The sequence below is a fragment of the Rhipicephalus microplus genome, unplaced genomic scaffold (genome assembly GCF_043290135.1).
Source record: "Rhipicephalus microplus isolate Deutch F79 unplaced genomic scaffold, USDA_Rmic scaffold_48, whole genome shotgun sequence".
Taxonomy (NCBI): Eukaryota; Metazoa; Arthropoda; class Arachnida; order Ixodida; family Ixodidae; genus Rhipicephalus; species Rhipicephalus microplus.
Window position 1 is genome coordinate 2119060 of NW_027464621.1, and position 20942 is coordinate 2140001.

At 45.2% G+C, this 20942-nt stretch overlaps 1 protein-coding gene across 2 annotated transcripts in view; it reads left to right on the plus strand.

Moving 5' to 3' along the window:
- Positions 1 to 20942, plus strand: part of Mvd (mevalonate diphosphate decarboxylase) — an 84084-nt gene that overhangs the window by 58548 nt on the left and 4594 nt on the right. For both annotated transcript variants that reach the window (XM_075884821.1, XM_037428703.2), the window contains 2 exons: positions 8651 to 8773; positions 16867 to 17022. In XM_075884821.1, the coding sequence (XP_075740936.1) occupies positions 8651 to 8773; positions 16867 to 17022 (279 nt within the window). The remainder of the gene's footprint in view (positions 1 to 8650; positions 8774 to 16866; positions 17023 to 20942) is intronic.

The following is a 20942-nucleotide window of genomic DNA, read 5'->3' on the forward strand; positions in this document are numbered from 1 at the left end:
CATCTCCTCGCGGCACTCAAAGCAGCCCACTGATCCAAGTTTCTGGGAGGTAGCTGGCGAATGCACGAGTGCACCAGTGCCTCCAAGATCTAGGTGAATTAAAAGATACACAGGAGAAACAGGACAGATGTACTTAATTGCGCCTAAAGTATGTCTTCTACTGGTGGGCGTAAAGAGAAAAAAAGTAGAAAAAAAATGATGTCGCCCATTCGCTTTGAAGACATTGAGTATTGGATGCATAATTCAGTCAAGACCCAAACCAAAAATCGCCATGTCGCCAATCATAATTTTAGGTCACCACGGGCGTCTCAAATTTGCCAATTTGGCAAAAAGTAGCCACCAGAAGCAACCCTGCTTGTGACAGCTTTAGCTTTAGCTGCCTAGTGGTGTACTGATTATGTTCAGCTGGCTTGTGTATAGTCACTGTCAGAGCAGAAAGTAGTGGAAGGTTATTGAACTGCCTGGTTGGGGTTGCCACCACTTCCAAAAGATGGAGACCAGTCCTTTTTTAGTAAAACAACTGGATTTTTATATTGTCACAATGCAGAAACAGCAGCAGTAGAATACCGGACAACTCGCTTTAATTGTACCAGAACACTGGCAAACTGATCAGTTGAGAACCTCGTCTTTCTCTCTCACTGCGCGTGCTCTTCGTTATTCTCTTGGTGCTGCATATTCAATTCAGCATTTTCCCCCCCTCCAGAGATCAGGGTCCCAATGCTCTTCTAGAAAAGACGGTGCAGTAGATGTATGGTGCAAATCAGTCCGAAAAATGGGGCTTCATTCGCACAACTTGCACGATTTCTGGTTTTTGCTGGCGAGTTGTCTAGGGCCTGTCAGGAACGACCTCGTAATTAACGTCACTCGGGCGTTGTAGAACTGTGTAGGGGCCAAAATACATCTTCAGAAATACCTCATCTTCAAATACTTCTTCAGAAATACCTCTTCAAAAAACGTGTGCAAGCTGCCTCGCTTCTTCTGCTCGTTCAGTAAAAGATACAGCGTCCAAATCGATGTCATTGCAGTTGTGCAGTAACATGACGTCAAGCATCATCGTCACTTCACAGCCATGAAGGAGACTGAACGGCATTCTTCGTGTAGTTTCTTGCTGCGCTCTATTACAGGCGAACGTGATGTACGGTAGAATGTCGTCCCAGTTCTTGTGATCCACGTCAACGTACATACTCAACATGTCGGCAATAGTCTTGTTGAGGTGTTCTTTTAAGCCATTGGTTTGTGGATGATAGGAAGTGGTTTTTTGTTGGGCTGTTCCACGGAGCTGAAGCACTGTCTTCAGGAGCGCAGCCGTGAAAGCGGTACCTCGATCCGTTATTATGATTGTCAGAGCACCGTGCCTTAGGAAATATTTTTATGAAGAATCGTGTGGGTTCAACGGCGGATCCACTTGACAAAGCCTTTGTTTCCGTGTAGAGTGTAAGGTAATCAGTGGTGACAATTACTCACTTGTTGCCAGCATGGGAAGTTGGATATGGTCCGAGGAGATCCATTCAAATTTGGCTAAAAGGTACCATGGGCACTTGAATTGGTTGTAATAGTCCAGCTGGTTTTAACGGTGGCGATTTTCGTCATTGGCAATCGAGGTAGGTGCGCACGTAATGTTTCACAATAGCTGGAAGTCTTGGCCAGTAGTGTTTCTGCTGGATTCTGGCCAATGTACGCGTGTATCCTAGATGACGGGACGTTGGCTCATTGTGGCAAGCACTAAGTATCTCCTCACGGATTGACGTTGCAACGACAAGTAGGTAGGTGCTTCCTCTGGGAGAAAAGTTTTTTTTATACAGAACACCTCTACATAAGCAGAATGACAGCATGCTCCTTGCAAATCTTCTAGAGACGTTTGTTGTCCGGCCATTCAAAAATTCAATAAGGGGAAGTAACTTGCTGTCTTGCTTCTGCTTGCACAAAATCGTAGTGGTGTCGATGACTCCTACAAACGCATGGTGTCATCTTCTGTGTCATCGTTGCGCTTTATCGGTGACCTTGATAAGCAATCGGCGTCGGCGTGCTGCCGTCCGGACTTATACACGACTGTCATATCAAACTCTTGAAGGCGTAAGCTCCACCGTGCGAGCCGACCAGACGGGTCTTTCAAGTTGGTCAGCCAGCAGAGGGAATGATGGTCGCTGACTACGTGGAAGGAACGATCGTAAAGGTGCGAACTAAACTTCATAACCGCCCATACGACAGCAAGACACTCTTTTTCCGTTGTGGAGTAGTTGAACTCGGCGCGGGAAAGTGTCCTACTAGCATATGCGATCACATACTCGGCTGAGTCTTGCCACTGGACGAGTACAGCGCCTAAACCCACGTTGCTGGCATCTGTGTGGACCGTGGTAGGAGCATCCTCATCAAAGTGAGCAAGCACAGGCGGTGTCTGCAGGCATTGTCGGAGATCATCAAATGCCGCTTTTTGATCGTCGCTTCATGTGAACGAAACGTATTTTCTTGTGAGTCGTGTTAACGGCGAGGCTATGTGTGAGAAATTGGCAATAAACCTTCGGTAGTATGGGCATAGGCCAAGGAAATGCCTGACTGCTTTCTTATCTATTGGCACCGGAAATTTTCTGACGACCGCAATCTTATTGGGATCAGCTCGAACACCTTCATGGCTCATCACATGGCCTAAAAATACATACAGCTCATACAATATATAGCTTATATACAATATTACAAAGCAATTATATACCCCTTTCAGTCATGAATTATGATGTGCTGTCAGAAACGCGCCAAATTCGCATGGCAAAATTCCAAGGCACTCAGTATTTCATTCCAAGTGAGGAAACGTAGAAAAATGTTCCGTGTCAGTTCAGGTAATTAAACTTAATGAGTGTTTAACTAATTATGTAATTCTGCCACCAGTCAGCTTCAGAACTTGCATAAATTGAATCCGCTATTAGGCCTGAAATGCATGCACAGTTCGTTTTTTTTGGTTAGATTTCTCTTGAGCGAAAAAAAAAAATAGTTTTCACGTTGGTCACGAAATGTGTCACGTCAAACAATCGTCGAACATGGGAGTGCCTCTAGCAAAGTGATCTACTGCAGCAACACACAGCATATTGAAATAATCACCAGTTGTCCACCCAGGAGGCCTGCACGAATGTGCACATTCAGTTTCAAGTCATTTGACGAAACATGCAGTGCATGAGGGCCATTGAAGTTGGTGTCTCCATTTGTACACACCGTGACTGAATGGGATACATTGGGACCTGTGCAAGTTCTTCAAGCTTAGTGGCAGTGAACAGTTTTCAGTTGGTACATTATTGTGGTGTATGGAACTCGCTTGTCCTAGGCATACTGGAAGAAAATCTAAGCTTATACAGTCAAACTCGCTTAGAGAATGATGCTAGTTTTAACAATATATTGGTTATAACAACGAAAGGCTAATGCACCTTAACTTATCTATGTCTTCTACGGTAAATTAGCCCTCTATGTTGTCAGTTGGCATTATTAGTTATAACAATGAAGTCTGGTTGCTACATATCTGAACTAAAAGTAAAGGAATGCGAAATTCTTTAAATAAAAAAGAAAGCGGAAAATTTGCGCCGCTATACTGCCACCAACAACTGCCTCACACATGCTATAGAAGTCATCCTGCAACCTTCTCAGGAAATGCCAGCTTTGTGTGTGCGCCTTTCCCGTCAATCGTTTGCACCTCTAATCAGAAATAGGCTAAATCGCACCATCCTTCAAAACACTAATGGACCGCCCCAGCTGCTTGCGATGACAGTCAACTCGCGTATCCGAACATTTCTGGTGCTCATCTGTGAAGACAACACCACACTGTGCCTTCAAATTGAAAATTAGCGCCTTCAAATTGAAAATTAGCTTCATGTCATTACATCGAGGCATTAAGGCAAAGCTGCCTTTTGCATGCTGCTATGGTTGCAAATAGATCGACTCACGAAAGTGCTGGTTTAGCCTGCAGACATAGCAGTAGTGGGGGCTTGAATTCAAGGGGAGATGCTAAACCACTGGCAACGCTTGTGGGACACAGAAATAAATAATAAGCTTCACTTGATTAAGCCGCGGTTGGGTTACTGGCCCTCCGCTACAAGAACATGGCGAACTGATGTCCTATTCTGTCGCCTCAGAATAGGACACACTTATGGCACCCATAGCTTTCTGCTGACTGGCGATGAACCTCCTACTTGTGGTAGATGTGGTGAGAGGCTAACCGTCCTCCACGTCCTCTTGGAGTGTCCGGAAGCTGAAAGTGAGAGAAAGAAATATTTTGCTTTAGCATAGCGCTATAATCTTCCTTTACATCTGATCATGTTTCTCGGTGAAGAACCGCTTTTTGATGCAAAATCAGTTTTAAGTTTTTTAAAGGATGTAGTATTGAATGTTTTTAGCCCAACATTGAATGTTTTTAGCCCAACAGGTTCATAGCGCATCCTCTGTTCAGAGGATGCCGCTGTGATAGCAGCTTTCAATAAGCCCAGGCCTCCATGCTCTTGTTTTAAGCGCTCTGTTGAGGCACTGGTCCTCCATGCCACGTTTTTATTTCACATACATATCACTTTTAAACCATTTTATGTCTCCATAGCACACATCATTTGTGATTGCCATAATTTTACTATGCATATATTTTTACGCACCTATAGCGACTGTTTTTTAGGCCCATTTACAGCCACGTCACATCTGTTTTATCTACAGTGCACATTGCACAGTTCATTATCATCGCTCTGGCGCTCTTTGGCCACATCTGGCCCTTGCGCCAATAAACTACACTAATCATCAATCATCAAGGGGAGATGCTATTCTACAAAAAAAAGTGTTTTGATCTGTAGCCTAGGGAAATAGAATTTTACCTGTACACATGGTCTTGTGGCTAAGGTACTCTGCTGCTGACCTGCAGGTCAGCAGCCCAGCTGCGGCAACTGCATTTTCGATGTAAGTGAAAATGTTGTAGGCCCGTGTGCTCAGATTTGGGTGCACGTTAAAGAACCCCAGGTGATCGAAATTTCTGGAACCATCCACTACGGCTACTATCGTATTGAAATGTTGGTTTTGGGACATTAAACCTTACATATCAATCAAACGATTAATGCCGCTGCAGCTCGCAGTGCTTGTGTGGCATCTCATAAGGTCGGCATTTGCAGCAGTGTTGCAGTAACACTTCCCCATTGGTTGGCTGCAGAGTACCATGAGCAGAGACTCTATCTCAAGAGACCAAGTCCATTACAGAGCCAGCACAACCACCAACATAGTGAACACGAGAGATGCAAGATGCTGCCCAACAGATCAGTATGCAACTGAAAAAAAAAATTATTTAATATGATTTCTATTGTGTGGGACCACCTAAAGGATAATACTCTTGCCCATGAATGCAAAGCACATGTGAAGGTTGGGGAATAGGCAAGAGTAGAAAAGGGCATGAGGAGAGGGTGGTAAATGGCTGAATCGGGTGCATCTGGCTGGCATTCAAAAATGAGGAGATGCTGATCAGGCTGTTTTTCAAGTCTTTCCTTCATTGGCATTTAGCGTCAGGCTCTCTTGTGCACACATCGTGATTGGCTCGTGAACAACATGTCCGTTCTTGCTTCAGCTCTTGCGGACATTCTTTTCGGGCGACTCATTGGGAGAGAAAGAAATGTTTGCCATTCTAAAAGCACAAATTCGTGAATACTGACATTCTCATTTATACATTTTTGGCCTCACCATCAACCCATCTTAGCATGTTTCTTGAAGGTCCACCTCTTTTCTGAGCCTATACATCCTCTGCCCTCACCATCACCTCTCTCGACAATATGTCTCACTTCTGCCTCACTGCGAGGCTACATGATCAGCACTATGTCAATGGATGGGGAAGCTTCGACCAAGAACAGCTTCATAGTCCTCGTCCACAGACAATGTGCTGTCGTCCTTTGACCCGCTGTTGTGCTCAAATGGCTGTGATGTTCCGAGGCTAAACACCAAAACATGGGTTCGATGTCAGCGATGGAAGTCACTTGAAGGGACAAAACTGAAAAAAACACATGTGTAGTTTATGTGCTTGTTTGAAAACCCCAAGGGGCGGAAGTTAATATGGGACGGGATTGTCCAGTGTTCACTTCACTGAAGCGCATTCAGTTATATAAAAAAAACTTTGTCGTGATGTCATGAAGTACTGAACCCGCCATCACATTCCCAGCATAACGAAAAAAAAAGTGGAGTAAATGTACAGTAACAGGACTCTTAAACAAACTAGACAAGTCCGAACTTGCATATGAGCATTTTGAGATGTTTGAAGAACGTCGGGAAATTCATGCCGACCTTCCAGGTGCATCAGGCGGGCGGTCGCGTTAAACCTTATTCAAGGGCTAATGTGATTAGAGTTCATGCATGGCCTCCGAGATGTGCATCCAGAAGCAGATCTCTAGGGGCAGCATTTGTTGCAGCAAAACGCATTTGTTCTTTTTCATTTGTGTTGAGAGTTGTGAAGGCTGCATGGTGTCTAAATGACTTTGTGGAAGAAAGATTAAAAACGGGTGGCGCGCTGCTCGCCGAACTCCAGTGTTGAGAGTCTGACATCTACTGGACGCGTCCCCGCTGACGTGGGTTGCCGATACATCTGGGTTACATTGGACCCGGACCCCTGTGGTAGCGTGAAGTATCTCGGGGTGGAGGAAATGATGCCGGCAAGTTGGGGAAAGCGAAAACATACAGATTTACTGGCAGTCTGTACAACTATTTACAACTGTCTCCCCTCTGAAATGCCTGTAGGCCTTGAGGGTACAAATAAATAAATAAATAAAAAACATAGAAGTTTAGAGTTCCGCAAACCACATGCGTGGTGGATGAACCGTCAAACCAAGGTTCAGAGCGACTTGTTGCACTTTGCAACGTCGTTTTAAGCCCTGTCAGGCTCCTCCTTCTAGATTGAAATACCAATCTTGCACATGACACTACCGACCATGGCATCGGCAAATAACACACAGTTGTCGATGAGTCGTTTCACTCGCTGTTGCAATGTTCCTCTGGTCAGTTTCACTCAAGAGAGGAGGAGTAGGGTCTATCACGGGGCAAGTTCGCGGGCGAGTAGCCTGCTGTCGTCTCTACCTGGAACGCAGCAACGGATTAAGCGACTTATCGCTTTTGTATCGATGTACGAGGTAGGATGACCGCACAGCCTTTCCAAATTGGGGATGAATTGTCTGTATGGACGTTGGCTCGCAGTCCGTAGAAGTTGCCACGCTCTTATCCCTTTGTTGCTTTTCGTCCCTGGACGCTCATTCCGTGAGAAAGGCACTAGGGTTTCAGGTCGTGGGAACGCACCCCAGCTGTGCTCCTCAGGGACAGCGTGTTGCCAAGGGTTGAGTCGCAACACCAGGCAATCAGTGGAGGCTGAAATGGACTTGTCCACTAAGTGGACACCGCAAGAATAGCTCCCATGCTCGGTTATACCCCACGATAGCTTTACTCGCATCTTTGTTTGGGGTGTAAAACACCAGATTTCTGATCTTCTAGGTCGGACTTTGGTTCATATTTAAAAATGGAGGACCTGTGCCAGCAACCAGTGTTATGCAATCATGTTGCCACCCTCAAGGAAGAAGTGTTTTATTTTATTCAAATTCTCATTCGCGCGGATTGAAGAGAGCATCAACTGAAAGACAGAACAGATAGCAATGCAACAGAGAACAGAAGTCTCTGAGAAAGCTCACCAATTGAACGGATGCCCCAATCTCAAAAAAGGAGGCTTGCTGTACCGAAATAGGTAAAGATGAAAGGAAAGTCATCATCGAAAAATAGCATAAGCTGCAAGAGCTGTAGCCATAAACCAAAACTTAAGTGTTTAAACGGAGCACTGCTGCCATAGTGGTGCACAAGGTACAAGTGGCGATCTCGTCTCGAGACACCCACACTCTGCACTCATAAGTTTGGTTTTGTCTTGTGGGCGGTTTTCATTTATTACTTCCAAAATTTGGTCTCATGATAAACACTTCGTTCTAGCTCGTTGCTTGTCCTCAGAGGTGCAATTTAACCGGTTTTATATGAAAAATTACTGTAATTTTTTTTCTGAGGAGGTCATTCTGAAGATTTTCAATATTCAGTAAAACAATATAGAACCCAGGGTTTTGCATTTGGTGACAGTGTTCAATCCTCCATGGGCTAACTCGTACATCGGTGAAAATGTAGAGAGTTTGGGCTTAAAGGCCTGAGAAACATAAAAACTGTGTTGAACTTGTCAAGAATACTTTGCATTAAAGCTTTTAACTGGACAGAAACAGTATAAATATTCTTGGTTATATTCTGCTGGTATCTGTGATGCAGTGTTTTGCCACAACATGCTGTTGAAGTGAAGAAGAGTAATTTTTTTTAGCATTGTTTGTCTGAGCTGGGGTTCTCATGTTAACTTCTGCAGAAACTATGGATTCTGTAAAGGGCAGTTTTAATTTTCACTCTGGTTTTTATTCCACCACCAAGTAGGCCTTGCATGAAAATAAAATAGTCCTTGTGTATCACTGTGAAGCGGGAAGCTAAGAGTTCCACGACCTTGGAGAAACTGTTGGTGTTCCTTAAGGCCACGAGACAGTTTGAGAACCCTGATATGAGTGAATGTCACAAGTGACACAAAAGCCAAATATTTGTATGTTCCTCTTTCTAAATTGCTTCATACGAGTGTTATTTCTTGTTTCTGTCTCTCAAGGAAAGTAATCAGCTGCATGCGGTCTGCCTGGATAGCTATCCACCTATCCGTTATATGACCTCTGCATCATGGGATGTTGTCAACCTTGTGCATCGTTACAACCAATTCTGTGGCACTAACAAGGTATGCCATCTTTTTTTTTTGCATAATTGAGCATTTATTTGTTTTAATGCTGTTGGTCATAGCCTCAGGCCTTGGACAGGTTTGTGGAATACATGCAGATGAGTACTATGAAATTATATAAAAAGACAGGAATTATTTAAGCAACAAACTTTGTTAGCTATTATTACACTTTGTGCAGTTTAAATCAAATCACGCATGTCTCTAACTGTTCAATTGCTTTTTCAGTTATAATTTCGTAAAATAATTTTATTTTTGGAATATATTTAACTCTCTCCTGAATCTTCAGTAATGGAAGCCAAATGGTAGATGGTAATGCCAGCATAGCCAATTGCAGTGTTGCATGATTGAGCTGCTGAGCAACATTTTTGTTCTGAAAGTGATTTAGATTGTAGTGTACCAACTTAGTTCTAATACATACTAGTTACCTATGTATGTGAAGGATCAGAAGCTGCGTTTATGTTGCTCTTTGTGTTTTGCTGTTTCTTAATAGCATTACCTTCTTGGCACTTGGAAGCCATTCTTATTCAATAAATCTGTCCTGCTATGTATAGTAGTGTTTTGTCCATGTTCAAATATTGCATCCTTAAAATTACGCAGACCTTGCTTCTTAAATTCATTCATTTCGAAGTACTGAAAGAAAGTTGTTTTTTGTCTTCCACCTGTAGCAATGTCAGGTACAGATGTCTTGCTTAGCACAGAGCTTTAGATGCATACACTAAGAAATGGTTGTGGAGATATTTGAACCTTTAAATACTTTTCAAATAGTGTGTGCTATTTAATTTGATTAGCACTGAAATTTTATTATTCGAAGGATCAGAAGCTGCGTTTATGTTGCTCTTTGTGTTTTGCTGTTTCTTAATAGCATTACCTTCTTGGCACTCGGAAGCCATTCTTATTCAACAAATCTGTCCTGCTATGTATAGTAGCGTTTTGTCCATGTTCAAATATTGCATCCTTAAAATTACGCAGACCTTGCTTCTTAAATTCATTCATTTCGAAGTACTGAAAGAAAGTTGTTTTTTGTCTTCCACCTGTAGCAATGTCAGGTACAGATGTCTTGCTTAGCACAGAGCTTTAGATGCATACACTAAGAAATCGTTGTGGAGATATTTGAACCTTTAAATACTTTTCAAATAGTGTGTGCTATTTAATTTAATTAGCACTGAAATTTTATTATTCGAAGTAGCGCAGTATTCAAATTTCCCAAAGACAAATACAATCCACCTCCGCTTAGCAGTAGCCCCCTTCAGATTTTTTATGTGCTTATTTATTTTATTTATTTATTTATTTATAAAATGCTGCAAACACATAGTCCAAGCAGGGAGGGCAATAAAAATAGTACAACAGTGAACATGTTGGGAAAAAATTAAAAGAACAAACAAAAACAATGATACAGAAACGGTCGGTATGTTCGGTGAAATTTCGTATAAAACAAATCAATAATAATGAGCATTATTATATCAATTTGAATATACAGTTCTATTCTGTTATTGTACAAGGGAAACAGGAATTTTTATATGTGTTTGTTCTCGCAAAGTAAGGTGTTAATGCATCTTGCCTACGGTGGAGCGTGGTTTGGGTTAATAGGGGTGATGGATATCGTCCATCGTATTGTCACGTGCTTGTCAAAAAGAAGGACAATGGCAGTTGTGCATGTGCCATGAAGTACAATGAAATGGATGAACAAAAGAACTCTCTTGCGTGTTCTATTAAAAGGACCGACCTGCTTCTGGTGTCTCAATCTCTGCGGCAAGACCTCTGTTTTGACGTCGTGACACTGGTGGAGGTGCTGGAGCCTACAACCTGATGCAGGACAGTCTTGCTCGGACCAGTTCACCTAGTCCAAAGACTCAGCCCCTCGTCACGACTCCAGTGTACCGATTCAGTCGGCACCTACTAGGCCTAAGTCTGGAGTCCGCACCTGTTCCGCCTCTTTCCAGCATGGCAGCTCCTATGACATCCACGATTATCCCGTCATCGCAGACCACTCTTCTCTCGCAGGTGACTCTTGAACATCCTCGCGTTCCCGAAGTTTTCCGTGGGGAAGAGTACGAAGATGTTGAGGACTGGCTTGAACAGTTCGAACGGGTCGCTGTATCCAACCACTGGAGCGAAGAGCACAAACTTGGCCATGCATATTTCGCACTGGAAGATAGCGCTCGCACGTTGTATGAGAACCGCGAGGCTACATTCCAATCTTGGGAAGATTTTTGTCGAAAGCTCCTCGCTACATTTTTGAACTCAGACCTATAAGATCGCGCACAGCAACTGATTGAGGCCCGCGTGCACAAAAACCCAATGAAACAGCCGCCATGTATGCAGAGGGTATGATCCGCCTGTTTTGACGAGCTGACTCTGACATGCCCAAGGCGAAGAAGGGGCGTCACCTAATGCAGGGTGTTAAGGAAGAAGTGTTTGCGGGCCTCGTACGAAATCCATCTACAACAGTAGATGAATTCATAAGAGAGGCGACTGTCATCGAGCGTGCACTGCAACAACGATACCGACACTTTGACCGCCTGCCGAACCACACGGCAGTAAGTGCTGCAGCTCAGAACACTGCCGTATGCGAAAGTTCCCTGCGACAAATGATTAGGGAAATACTTACTGCGTGAGGAACTTCGGGCCCTCTGCGTTCGCCCTACCCAACCTCCAGTCGCATCTGTTGCCGAAATCGTCCCGCCAGGAGTTGAGGCAAGCCATTACACCACCCGCGCCAAGTCCTGAGCCACATCCAGCGAGCTACGCTGATGTAGTTCGTCGCCTTCCACCGACATTTGTGGCGACGTCCTTCCAGCCACGACCCACTGCCGTACCTTGGTGGCAGCGGGATTCTACGAGACGACCACCAGTTCGCTGAAATGACTTATAGCGCATGGCCGACCGTTGACCTATTTGCTTCCGCTGCGGAGAACCCGGTCACATTGCCCGCTATTGCCGTCATGGTGATTCCGGGTACGGGAACTTTTCTCGTCCTGCTTCTTTCCGCTCCGAAGACTGTCGTGCCCACGATGCCGATCAACTGTCACCTGGCAAAGCAACTCCACCGCGTCGCTGGCTATCTCCATCACCTGCGCGTCACCGTGACTTCCCTCAGAGCTACGCGGACGTCACCAGAGGCCGTTCGCCTAGCCCGCGCCAGGGAAACTCACTGCTGCGACCTCGGGGGCAAGGTTGTCAATCGTCGAGACACTGAAAAGTTCCTCCTATCATCGCAAGAAAGTATGACGACAACGAATACGACAACGAATACTAATGCCGATGAAGTTGTACGTGCCGATCTTAGCGTTCTCATTGACGGACATCACGTTACAGCACTGGTCGACACTGGCACCGACTTCTCAATCATGCGACAAGAACTCACCGACCGCTTTAGAAAGGGCAAGACACCATGGACAGGGCCGCACATAAGGAGTGCTGGTGGTCAGCTGATGACTCCCACGGGTTAATGCACCACTCGACTTCACATAGGGGATTCTAGCTTCGTGGCCACTTTCAACCTATTGCCAGACTGCTATAAAGAGTTAATTTTGCGCTTGGATTTTCTTCAAGATCATGGTGCTGTTATCAACATCCCTCAACGTATGGTGACGTTTTGCGCACATCGGTATGCCGACAACAGCTGCGACAAACCACGCGGCCGTTTGCGAATAGCCGACAATGTGACACTCCCACCAAGATCCTGCTGCCTTGTGTCGGTGTCCAGTGGCTGTCCTTGCTGTAAAGATGTGATAGCGGAGCACATAGTCGCTCTTTTGTTCACGCAAGGCATTTCCATCGCAAGAGGCGTCCTGGCGCTTACTGGTGGACAGGCAGAAGTGCTCCTCACAAACTTCATCAACGAGCACCTTCAAATCCAGAAGGGTGCCGCAATTGCCTACTACAACGATGTAGACCAAGCCGGGGATTGTTTTGCTTTGCAACCAGTTGGCGCGACTGTCTCCGCCTTGACAACTTTGTCGGTGGACATCTGCTCCACGCTACCCCTCTCTCATAGGAAGCGCCTGCTTGAACTTATACACCAATTCGAAGACTGCTTTTCGCGTACGTCAAAGGTCCAGCAAACACCATTCACCAAGCACCGCATCGTTACTGAACACAACACGCGACCGATTCGGCAGAACCCCTACCGTGTGGCTCCGAAAGAGCGTGAGGAGATTCAGAAGCAAGTATACAAGATGCTCGCGGATGACGTCATACAACCTTCGAAAAGTCCTTGGCCGTCCCCCGTGGTTTTGGTCAAGAAAAAAGACGGCAGCTTGCGTTTCTGTATTGATTATCGCAAGTTGAACCAAGTCACGAAGAAAGACATCTATCCACTGCCCCGCATAGACGATTCAGTCGATCCGCTGCATCATGCGCGCTATTTCTCTTCAATGGATCTCCGAAGCAGCTACTGGCAGATAGAAGTCGACGAGAGAGATCAGAAAAAACGGCCTTTGTGACGCCCGATGGCCTATACGAATTTAAGGTGCTTCCTTTTGGGTTGTGCTCGGCGCCAGCCACTTTTCAGCGTCTCATGAACATCGTACTATCAGGCCTGAAGTGGCAAACATGCTTGGTCTATCTGGAAGATGTTATTGTATTCTCAGCATCATTCGAGGAACATCTTGGCCGTCTATTCACCATACTCCAAGCCATACGCTCGGCCGGCCTCACTTTCAAACCAGAAAAATGTCATTTTAGTTTCTACAAACTCAACTTCCTAGGCCACGTCGTCAGTCACGAGGGTGTTCGACCTGACCCGGCCAAAATAGACGCCGTAGCGCGATTTCCTGCACCACGCGACAAAAAGGCCATGAGGCGCTTTTTATGGTTGTGCGCCTATTACCGGCGATTTATCGAGGTCTTTTCGTCTATTGTGGCGCCATTGTCACGACTCGCATGTCCCCTTCTATTTGGGTGAACAAGAACAAATGGCATTCAATGAATTACGACAACGGCTGCAAACACCTCCAGTCCTTGCGAACTTCGACCAGGAAGCCCCTACAGCACTTCACACTGATGCCAGCAATGTAGGTCTGGGTGCCGTTCTGGTGCAGTGGCAAGATGGCTGTGAAAGAATAATAGCCTACGCCAGCAGAACTTTCTCTCGCACAGAGGAGAACTACTCGACTACCGAGAAGGAGTGTCTCACCGTGGTGTGGGCGGTCATCAAATTTCGTCCATATTTGTACGACCGCTCCTTCAAGGTTGTTAGCGATCATCACTCTTTGTGCTGGCTCACCAACCTTAAAGATCCATCTGGCCGTTTGGCGCGCTGGAGCCTAAGGCTTCAAGAGTTCGACATGACCATCGTCTATCTGGGAAGCGGCACACCGACGTCGACTGTCTCTCAAGGTCGCCAGTGGAGACTGTCACTCTTGATGACGAAAACATCAACGCGGCATTCTTGGGAGCTGTCAACACAGCCACTATTGCACGGGAGCTGCGCAGTGACCCCGAGCTGTTACCACTCATTGAATATTTAGAAGGATGACGTAAAGACATGCTGTGGTTATTTGCCAGAGGACTGCCATCTTTTTGCTTGCAAAACGATGTTCTCTATAAGAAAAACTTCTCACCAACCGGCAAGCCGCACTTGCTCGTCATGCCTGCCTCTCTTCGAAAAGAAATTATGGAAGCGTGCCATGATGAAGCAACTTCTGGTCATCTAGGCTACACCCGAACATTGTGCCGACTACGATGCAAGTACTACTGGCCAAAGTTACCTGCTACTGTTAACCATCATGTGCGAACTTGCACAGACTGCCACAGATGCAAAGCACCTCCCAGCAAGCCAGCCGGTCTTTTACATCCAGTCGAAGCACCAGCGAAGCCGTTCACCCAGATCGAAATGGATTTCCTGGGTCCCTTTTCAACTTCCACAACAGGGAACAGATGGATTATGTGGCAACCGATTACCTGTATCGTTATGCGGAGACCTTTATAAAGCTGTGCAGTGCGGCACAGTAGCAGAAGCCACTCAGTTCGTCATCGAAAACATCGTCCTTAGGCATGGCGCTCCGACAGCAGTGATCACAGACAGAGGACCTGCCTTCACCGCAGAGCTTTTGGAGTCGGTTCTCAGACTCAGCGGTACAGCTCACTGGAGAACAACTGCATACCATCCGCAGACAAACGGACTGACGGAGCACCTCAATAGGACCCTCACAGACATTATCAGCATGTACTTTGACACGGAACATAAAAACTGGGATCAGATATTGTCGTACGTGACCTTTGCTTATAGCACCGCTCGACAAGAAACTACTGGAATGACACCGTTCGGTCTGATCTATGGTCGCGAAGTCACGACAACATTGGACGCCATGTTGCCGCATGAGTGTGACGACATCTATGTAGACGCCGAAGAATTCACTCAGTGCGCCAAAGAAGCCAGATAGCTCGCGCGCGTGCGTATCTGTCATCAGCAGCATCACAATGCACAACTCTACAACACCCTACACAAGTTTATTAGCTACACACCAGGCGACAAAGTCTGGGTCTGGATTCCGGTACGTCGACGTGCACTGTCTCAAAAACTGCTAAGACGGTACTTTGGTCCATACAGCGTCACGCGACGCTTGAACACCGTGAACTACGAAGTTGCTCCTGACACTGACTATAGTTCTAAGCGCCAAAAGCATTTACCCGAAGTCGTGCACGTCGTGCGCATGAAACCATGTTTATCGGGTTAATTAGCTCCCGGTTACTGTGTTGACGTGACCACTTCATACGCCTGGTAGAGCGCCCCGCCGCGGTGGTCTACTGGCTAAGGTACTCGGCTGCTGACCCCACAGGTCGCGGGTTCGATTCCCGGCTGCGGCGGTTGCATTTCCGATGGAGGCGGAAATGTTGTAGGCCCGTGTACTCAGATTTGGGTGCACGTTAAAGAGCCCCAGGTGGTCAAAATTTCCGGAGCCCTCCACTACGGTGTCTCTCATAATCAAATGGTGGTTTTGGGACATTAAACCCCACAAATCAATCAACACCTGGTAGAGCGCCTAAGTTGTGCATCGGGACGATGCCTCTTTCGGAGGGAGGAAAATTTCACGTGCTTGTCAAAAAGAAAGACAATGGCAGTGGTGCATGTGCCACGAAGTACAATGAAATGAATGAAAAAGAAGAACTCTCTTGCGCGTTCTATTAAAGGGACCGACCTGCTTCTGGTGTTTCAATCTCTGCGGCAAGACCTCTGTTTTGACGTCGTGACAATATGTATTGTGGTAAGGCTGCCTCTCAAACTCTGGTACAGTCGCATATGTAGTGACTCAAGAAAACGGTAGTTCCAATGTGGAGGTGACAGTTACAGTAGAGCAGAGGGTTTTGTACCTGAAATAGGGCAGAATACCATTTTGGCAGAAATTCGAAAAAATTGGATGCCAAGGATTTTTAGCACCTGAAATTTTACATTCTTATATGTTGACCTCCTTGAGGCATATTAGGGACTCGGAGTTCAAAGGGAGCACAGCCCTTTTGGCCTAATAAGCCTCCATGGAAATTGAAGGGGGGGGGGGGGTGTTGAGGACATATTGTCTTTTTTTTTTACATGTCAAGTCTTGTGACATCATATTGGTTGCACCAAATTATGTAAATAAATACCATTTAGCCTCTGCATTGCCTAATCACTGATAAAACAACTAGGGAACACCATTCCTCCAACCTTCAACCAGCCTAGGCAAAAGAAACATTTTCACGTACCTGTGTCATAAGAACGTGCTTAGGGATCCTTAACAACCTTGTTTCTGTTTATTACTTCGAATCGTTAGAAAAATATTAAACAAATATTTGGCAGCTATTTGAGAAATACTCGATTCTATTTGCACCTAAAATTTTACTATTGGCACAGCTCTAAAAACAAGGTTTCAAGAAAGGCTCGTAAAAGGGTGATGAACCACCTCTAGGGTTGAGTGCGACAGCACGTTATATGAACAGCAAACACTGTTGTGAACACTTGAGCCGAATTTTCTTCTGGTAGCTTCTTATGTCATTCCTAAATATCAGTTTATTTTGGGCCTGTTAGGCGATGTGGTAAATTATGAAACAGTTTGCAGCATTTGAACTTTCTCAGACTGCTAATATTGTTGCCAATTTTTATTTTTTCTGTGCAGCTTGCATACTCTTTTGATGCTGGTCCAAATGCCTGCCTTTTTCTGTTAGAAGAATCGCTCCCAGAGGTGCTTGCCCTTGTTGAATATGCGTTTCCAACGAGTAGAAAAGCGGATTTTTTCCAAGGCAGACCAGCAGTTATTGGTAAGATGTCACAGGTAAGTTGTCATATTGTTCATTTTATTCAGCATTACACTTCATTCAGTCCTATGCATACTCCTCAATCTTGCTCATACTCCCTGAACCTTAGTGGAAGATGTAGTGACTGCCATGTATGTTTTTAGGCTTAGGCATAATATAAAACAGAAGAGATCCAACGGGTGAGGAGGCGCCAGGTGTCTGTTAGTGGGGAACTGCAGCGAATAAATGTAGGGGGTGCGTTTATTCTGTGGGGGGGGAATCCAAATTTTGATGACTGAAGTTGGGGGTGTGTGTTTATTATGCGAGCACATTCATTACGTGAGTAAATATGATATTTGGTACCTCTCCTGTAACTATTAACACCTAATGTACAGTAATCGTCATCGTCATCATCAGTCTGACTACGTCCACTGCTGGACAAAGGCCTCTCCCATGTTCCGCCAGTTAACCCGGTCCTGTGCTTGCTGCTCGCAATTTATACCCGCAAACTTCTTAATCTCATCTGCCCACCTAACCTTCTGTCTATGTGCTACATGCCCGGCCCATGTCCATTTTCTATTCTTGATTTCAACTATGATATCCTTAACCCCCGTTTGTTTCCTAATCCACTCTGCTCTCTTCTTGTCTCTTAAGGTTACACCTACCATTTTTATTTCCATTGCTTGCTGCATCGTCCTCAATTTAAGCTGAACCTTCTTTGTAAGTCTCCAGGTTTTTGCTCTGTAGCTAATTCCCGGCAAGATACAGCTGTTATATACCTTCCTCTTGAGGGATAGTGGCAATCTACCTTTCATAATTTGAGAGTGCTTGCCAAATGTGCTCCACCCCATTCTTATTTTTCTAGTTACTTCAATCTCGTGGTTCGGCTCCATGGTTATTACCTGCCCCAAGTAGACATAGTCTTTTAAAAGCATAGTAATAGTACTCCCAATTGTGTAATAACGTGCTGAGGCAGCTGCTGTGTCGGCCTAATAAACGCTGAAACACGCCAAACTTGAAACAAGCACTGCTCCCGTGCCATTCAATTCATAGAGTTTGCTAAATATACACTAGAGGGAGCTCTGGTGCTAGTGTTTATGGAAGCTGCAATGCACGGCACTTCGAGCATGGGAATGATAGGTAGTACACAGATTTGTCTAATCTTCATACTTCTGGCTTTGTGTGTGTCCGTGTGGCCTGCAGCTGTTCTGTCACTAAATAAAAATGAGCAAATGTTGAGCAGTTGTTCTTCATCACCTTATTCTTTTAAGGCTTACCATTTTAAATTGGGTCATGAAGTTTAAGAGGTTCGTTATTTCTTTCGAAACAAAACCAGAACACTGCAATTAACGAAGCCACAAGTGCGATTCGCCGCCCGCAAGTATGAAGACTGGGCAAATCCGTGTACTACGGATCATTCCCATGGTCGCTGAGCGATCGCAGCCCCAGAGTCCCCTCTAGTTAATTTTAGGAAACTATGATTCAACCGACTGGTGTCATCTTTGTTTTGCTTTGTTTGTGAATTCCTGCACGTTGTTTTACTGCCTTCGGCAGCAGTGGTGGTGGCACAGCCAAAGCATGATTCACTTAATATTGAAGGGCTCGCGGGAGCTTTTGAGGGCCCCCTATCTCATACCTGCCAAGTGTCCCGGATTGTTTGGGAGACTTCCGGATTTTGACTGTTTTTTCCGGGTGTACGGTTGTCATGAAAATCTTCCAGGAGTTGAAATTTCTGTGCGTGATCTGGCCGCGTTGACAAAAAAGCAGCTCAATCCGCTCCAGTCACATTACCATGCTTGCCCTGTCTTCATTCTCTTCTCAATCATGTTTATTGTGCAGCACCTTGTTTAGTGATGTATGACCGATTCGCTCAGTAACATGCATTATTGAAGTAAATTAAAGAATATCTTATGCCAGATAGTGAAGCAGTAGCTATGATTGATGGGTGACTGTTGTTAGCTGTTAATGAGCGGGTGTATTCCAAAGAATGCTTCAGTCCTCTGTGCCATAAAATTACCCAATAACAGTTAAGAACAGAGGTGTTCTGTTGTATGCTTCTGAAAAACTGTTGTATGTTCTGTTGTATGTTCTGAGATTTGTGTATAAATGGCACCCACTAAATGAGGAAATTAATAATCAGTCATGAATGCTGGTCAACTGCTGCAAAACAGTGAACTTTCAATTGTTCAGTGCCTGAGCATTACGAGAAATTGCATTAGATCATGCTGACAAAGTTCTTCCACCCTCTATTGACTAAATTCACCCTGAGAATAACCGACAAAATCAAAATTAGCAAATATTTTTTGCAGAAGCGTTAGGTTGAAGTAGTGGTAATAAATGAGCTTGTAGTGCACTTGTTGAAGTCAATATTGTCTTTTCAGGCTGATATGAGATACATATCATAAAATCTCAAGCAAGCCCCCCCTCTCCTTCCCTCTTCACTATGGTGAAAGATAATCTAAGATTTGGAGGAGGGGCCCTTTCTCAGTCTGAATAAAAATTTAATGCGACGGTTAAAACACTGCTAAGGAAAAAAAAACGCACAAACCTGCACTTCTATTGAAGAGCTCTATTGAGTCTGCATGCATTCATTGTTTCAAAAACTGAAGGAAATAGTGAACATGGCAGAAGGGCAGGGTGTAAGGTTCTTGGTCTGTCATTGGGCATATTTCAAACCACTGGAAAAAATTAGGGGGCTTTCGCTCGATATTTTAGGGTTAATATTGAGCAGAACTGATGATGATTTCCCGCAGAGGCCTGTCATTTCCAGAGCCTTGCCGCAGCCATAACGGCACTACCCGCTATAAAGTTGACTAAGTTCTGTTGGCAGTATCCTTGCTGTAGAGCCCATTAAATTTCTTTGGCTTCTTTAGTGAACTCAGATAGGGGGATATGTAGATTTCTCACAAGTCCAGCAAACAGTTGCTCCTTCTCGCCTCGCATGAAATACCGTAACTTCCTGTCTTTCGGCATCTTGGGGTCTGCCCTGCGGAAAAAATGGGTCAAGTTCTTGGCAAACGTAGCAACGCTCTCATTTGGTTTTTGGATTCAAGCTTCTAAGAGACGCTGTGCATTCTCCTTTCTGTCGAGGGTAGTGAAGGTGTCAAGCAGCTGGTTGTGGAAGTCGTCCCACGTAGCCAAGCTTTTGTACCACATCTGGGTAGAAGTACACATTCAGGTAGAAGTACCCATTCGCCAGCTTGTCTTCTGGGGTGGCCCATTGGTTGTACTTCGTGCAGCGTTTAAACTGGTCCAGCCAGTCTTGAGCGTCTTCATAGGCTTCATCATGAAAACAATCGGGAATCATAGGATTCTGAAGTGTCATGCGCGATGGAGCTGCAGTGGCCATGGTGGCTGAAGGACGCAAGTGATTGCTAGCACTTTCTTGCAGGGGATTGAGCTCGGGTGCCAGGCCTAGTAGACAGCGACTGAAACGATAGACCGGTGGGTCGACACGGTGTAGCGATTCTGGGCTCAGTTGTCGGCTTCGTGAAGCATAAAAGCATAAAAACTACCCCGCACCTCCACCAGTGTGACGACGTAGGATCGACGAGGACTCAAAGAACCACAAACAAATACGTTTTATCAATTACAGAAAAGACTGGAACATCTTTTTCTCTGCGCTCAGCCAAGAACACTCGCGTTGCTTCGTTGTCACCGCCGCTGGCACATACACACGGCAATATTGATGCAAATGACAGCAATCTCCCATGCTTGTCCTTTTTTATTCTGATTTTTTTTCATGTTGCAAATGCAATTTGCAGTGGTTTGTTCACATCTGTCAGCATTAATGGCCTGCAAGTGTAGTAAAGCGATAGATGTGTTACCGACAAAATGAAAACGAGTGACCTACAGTTATGCCACCGCACATTCTGTAGTACAGTCTTCTGCCTTTCTGTTTAATGTTGGCATTGGCCACAGCTAGTTAGTGACTTGATGACCACTTCCACGTGTTCTT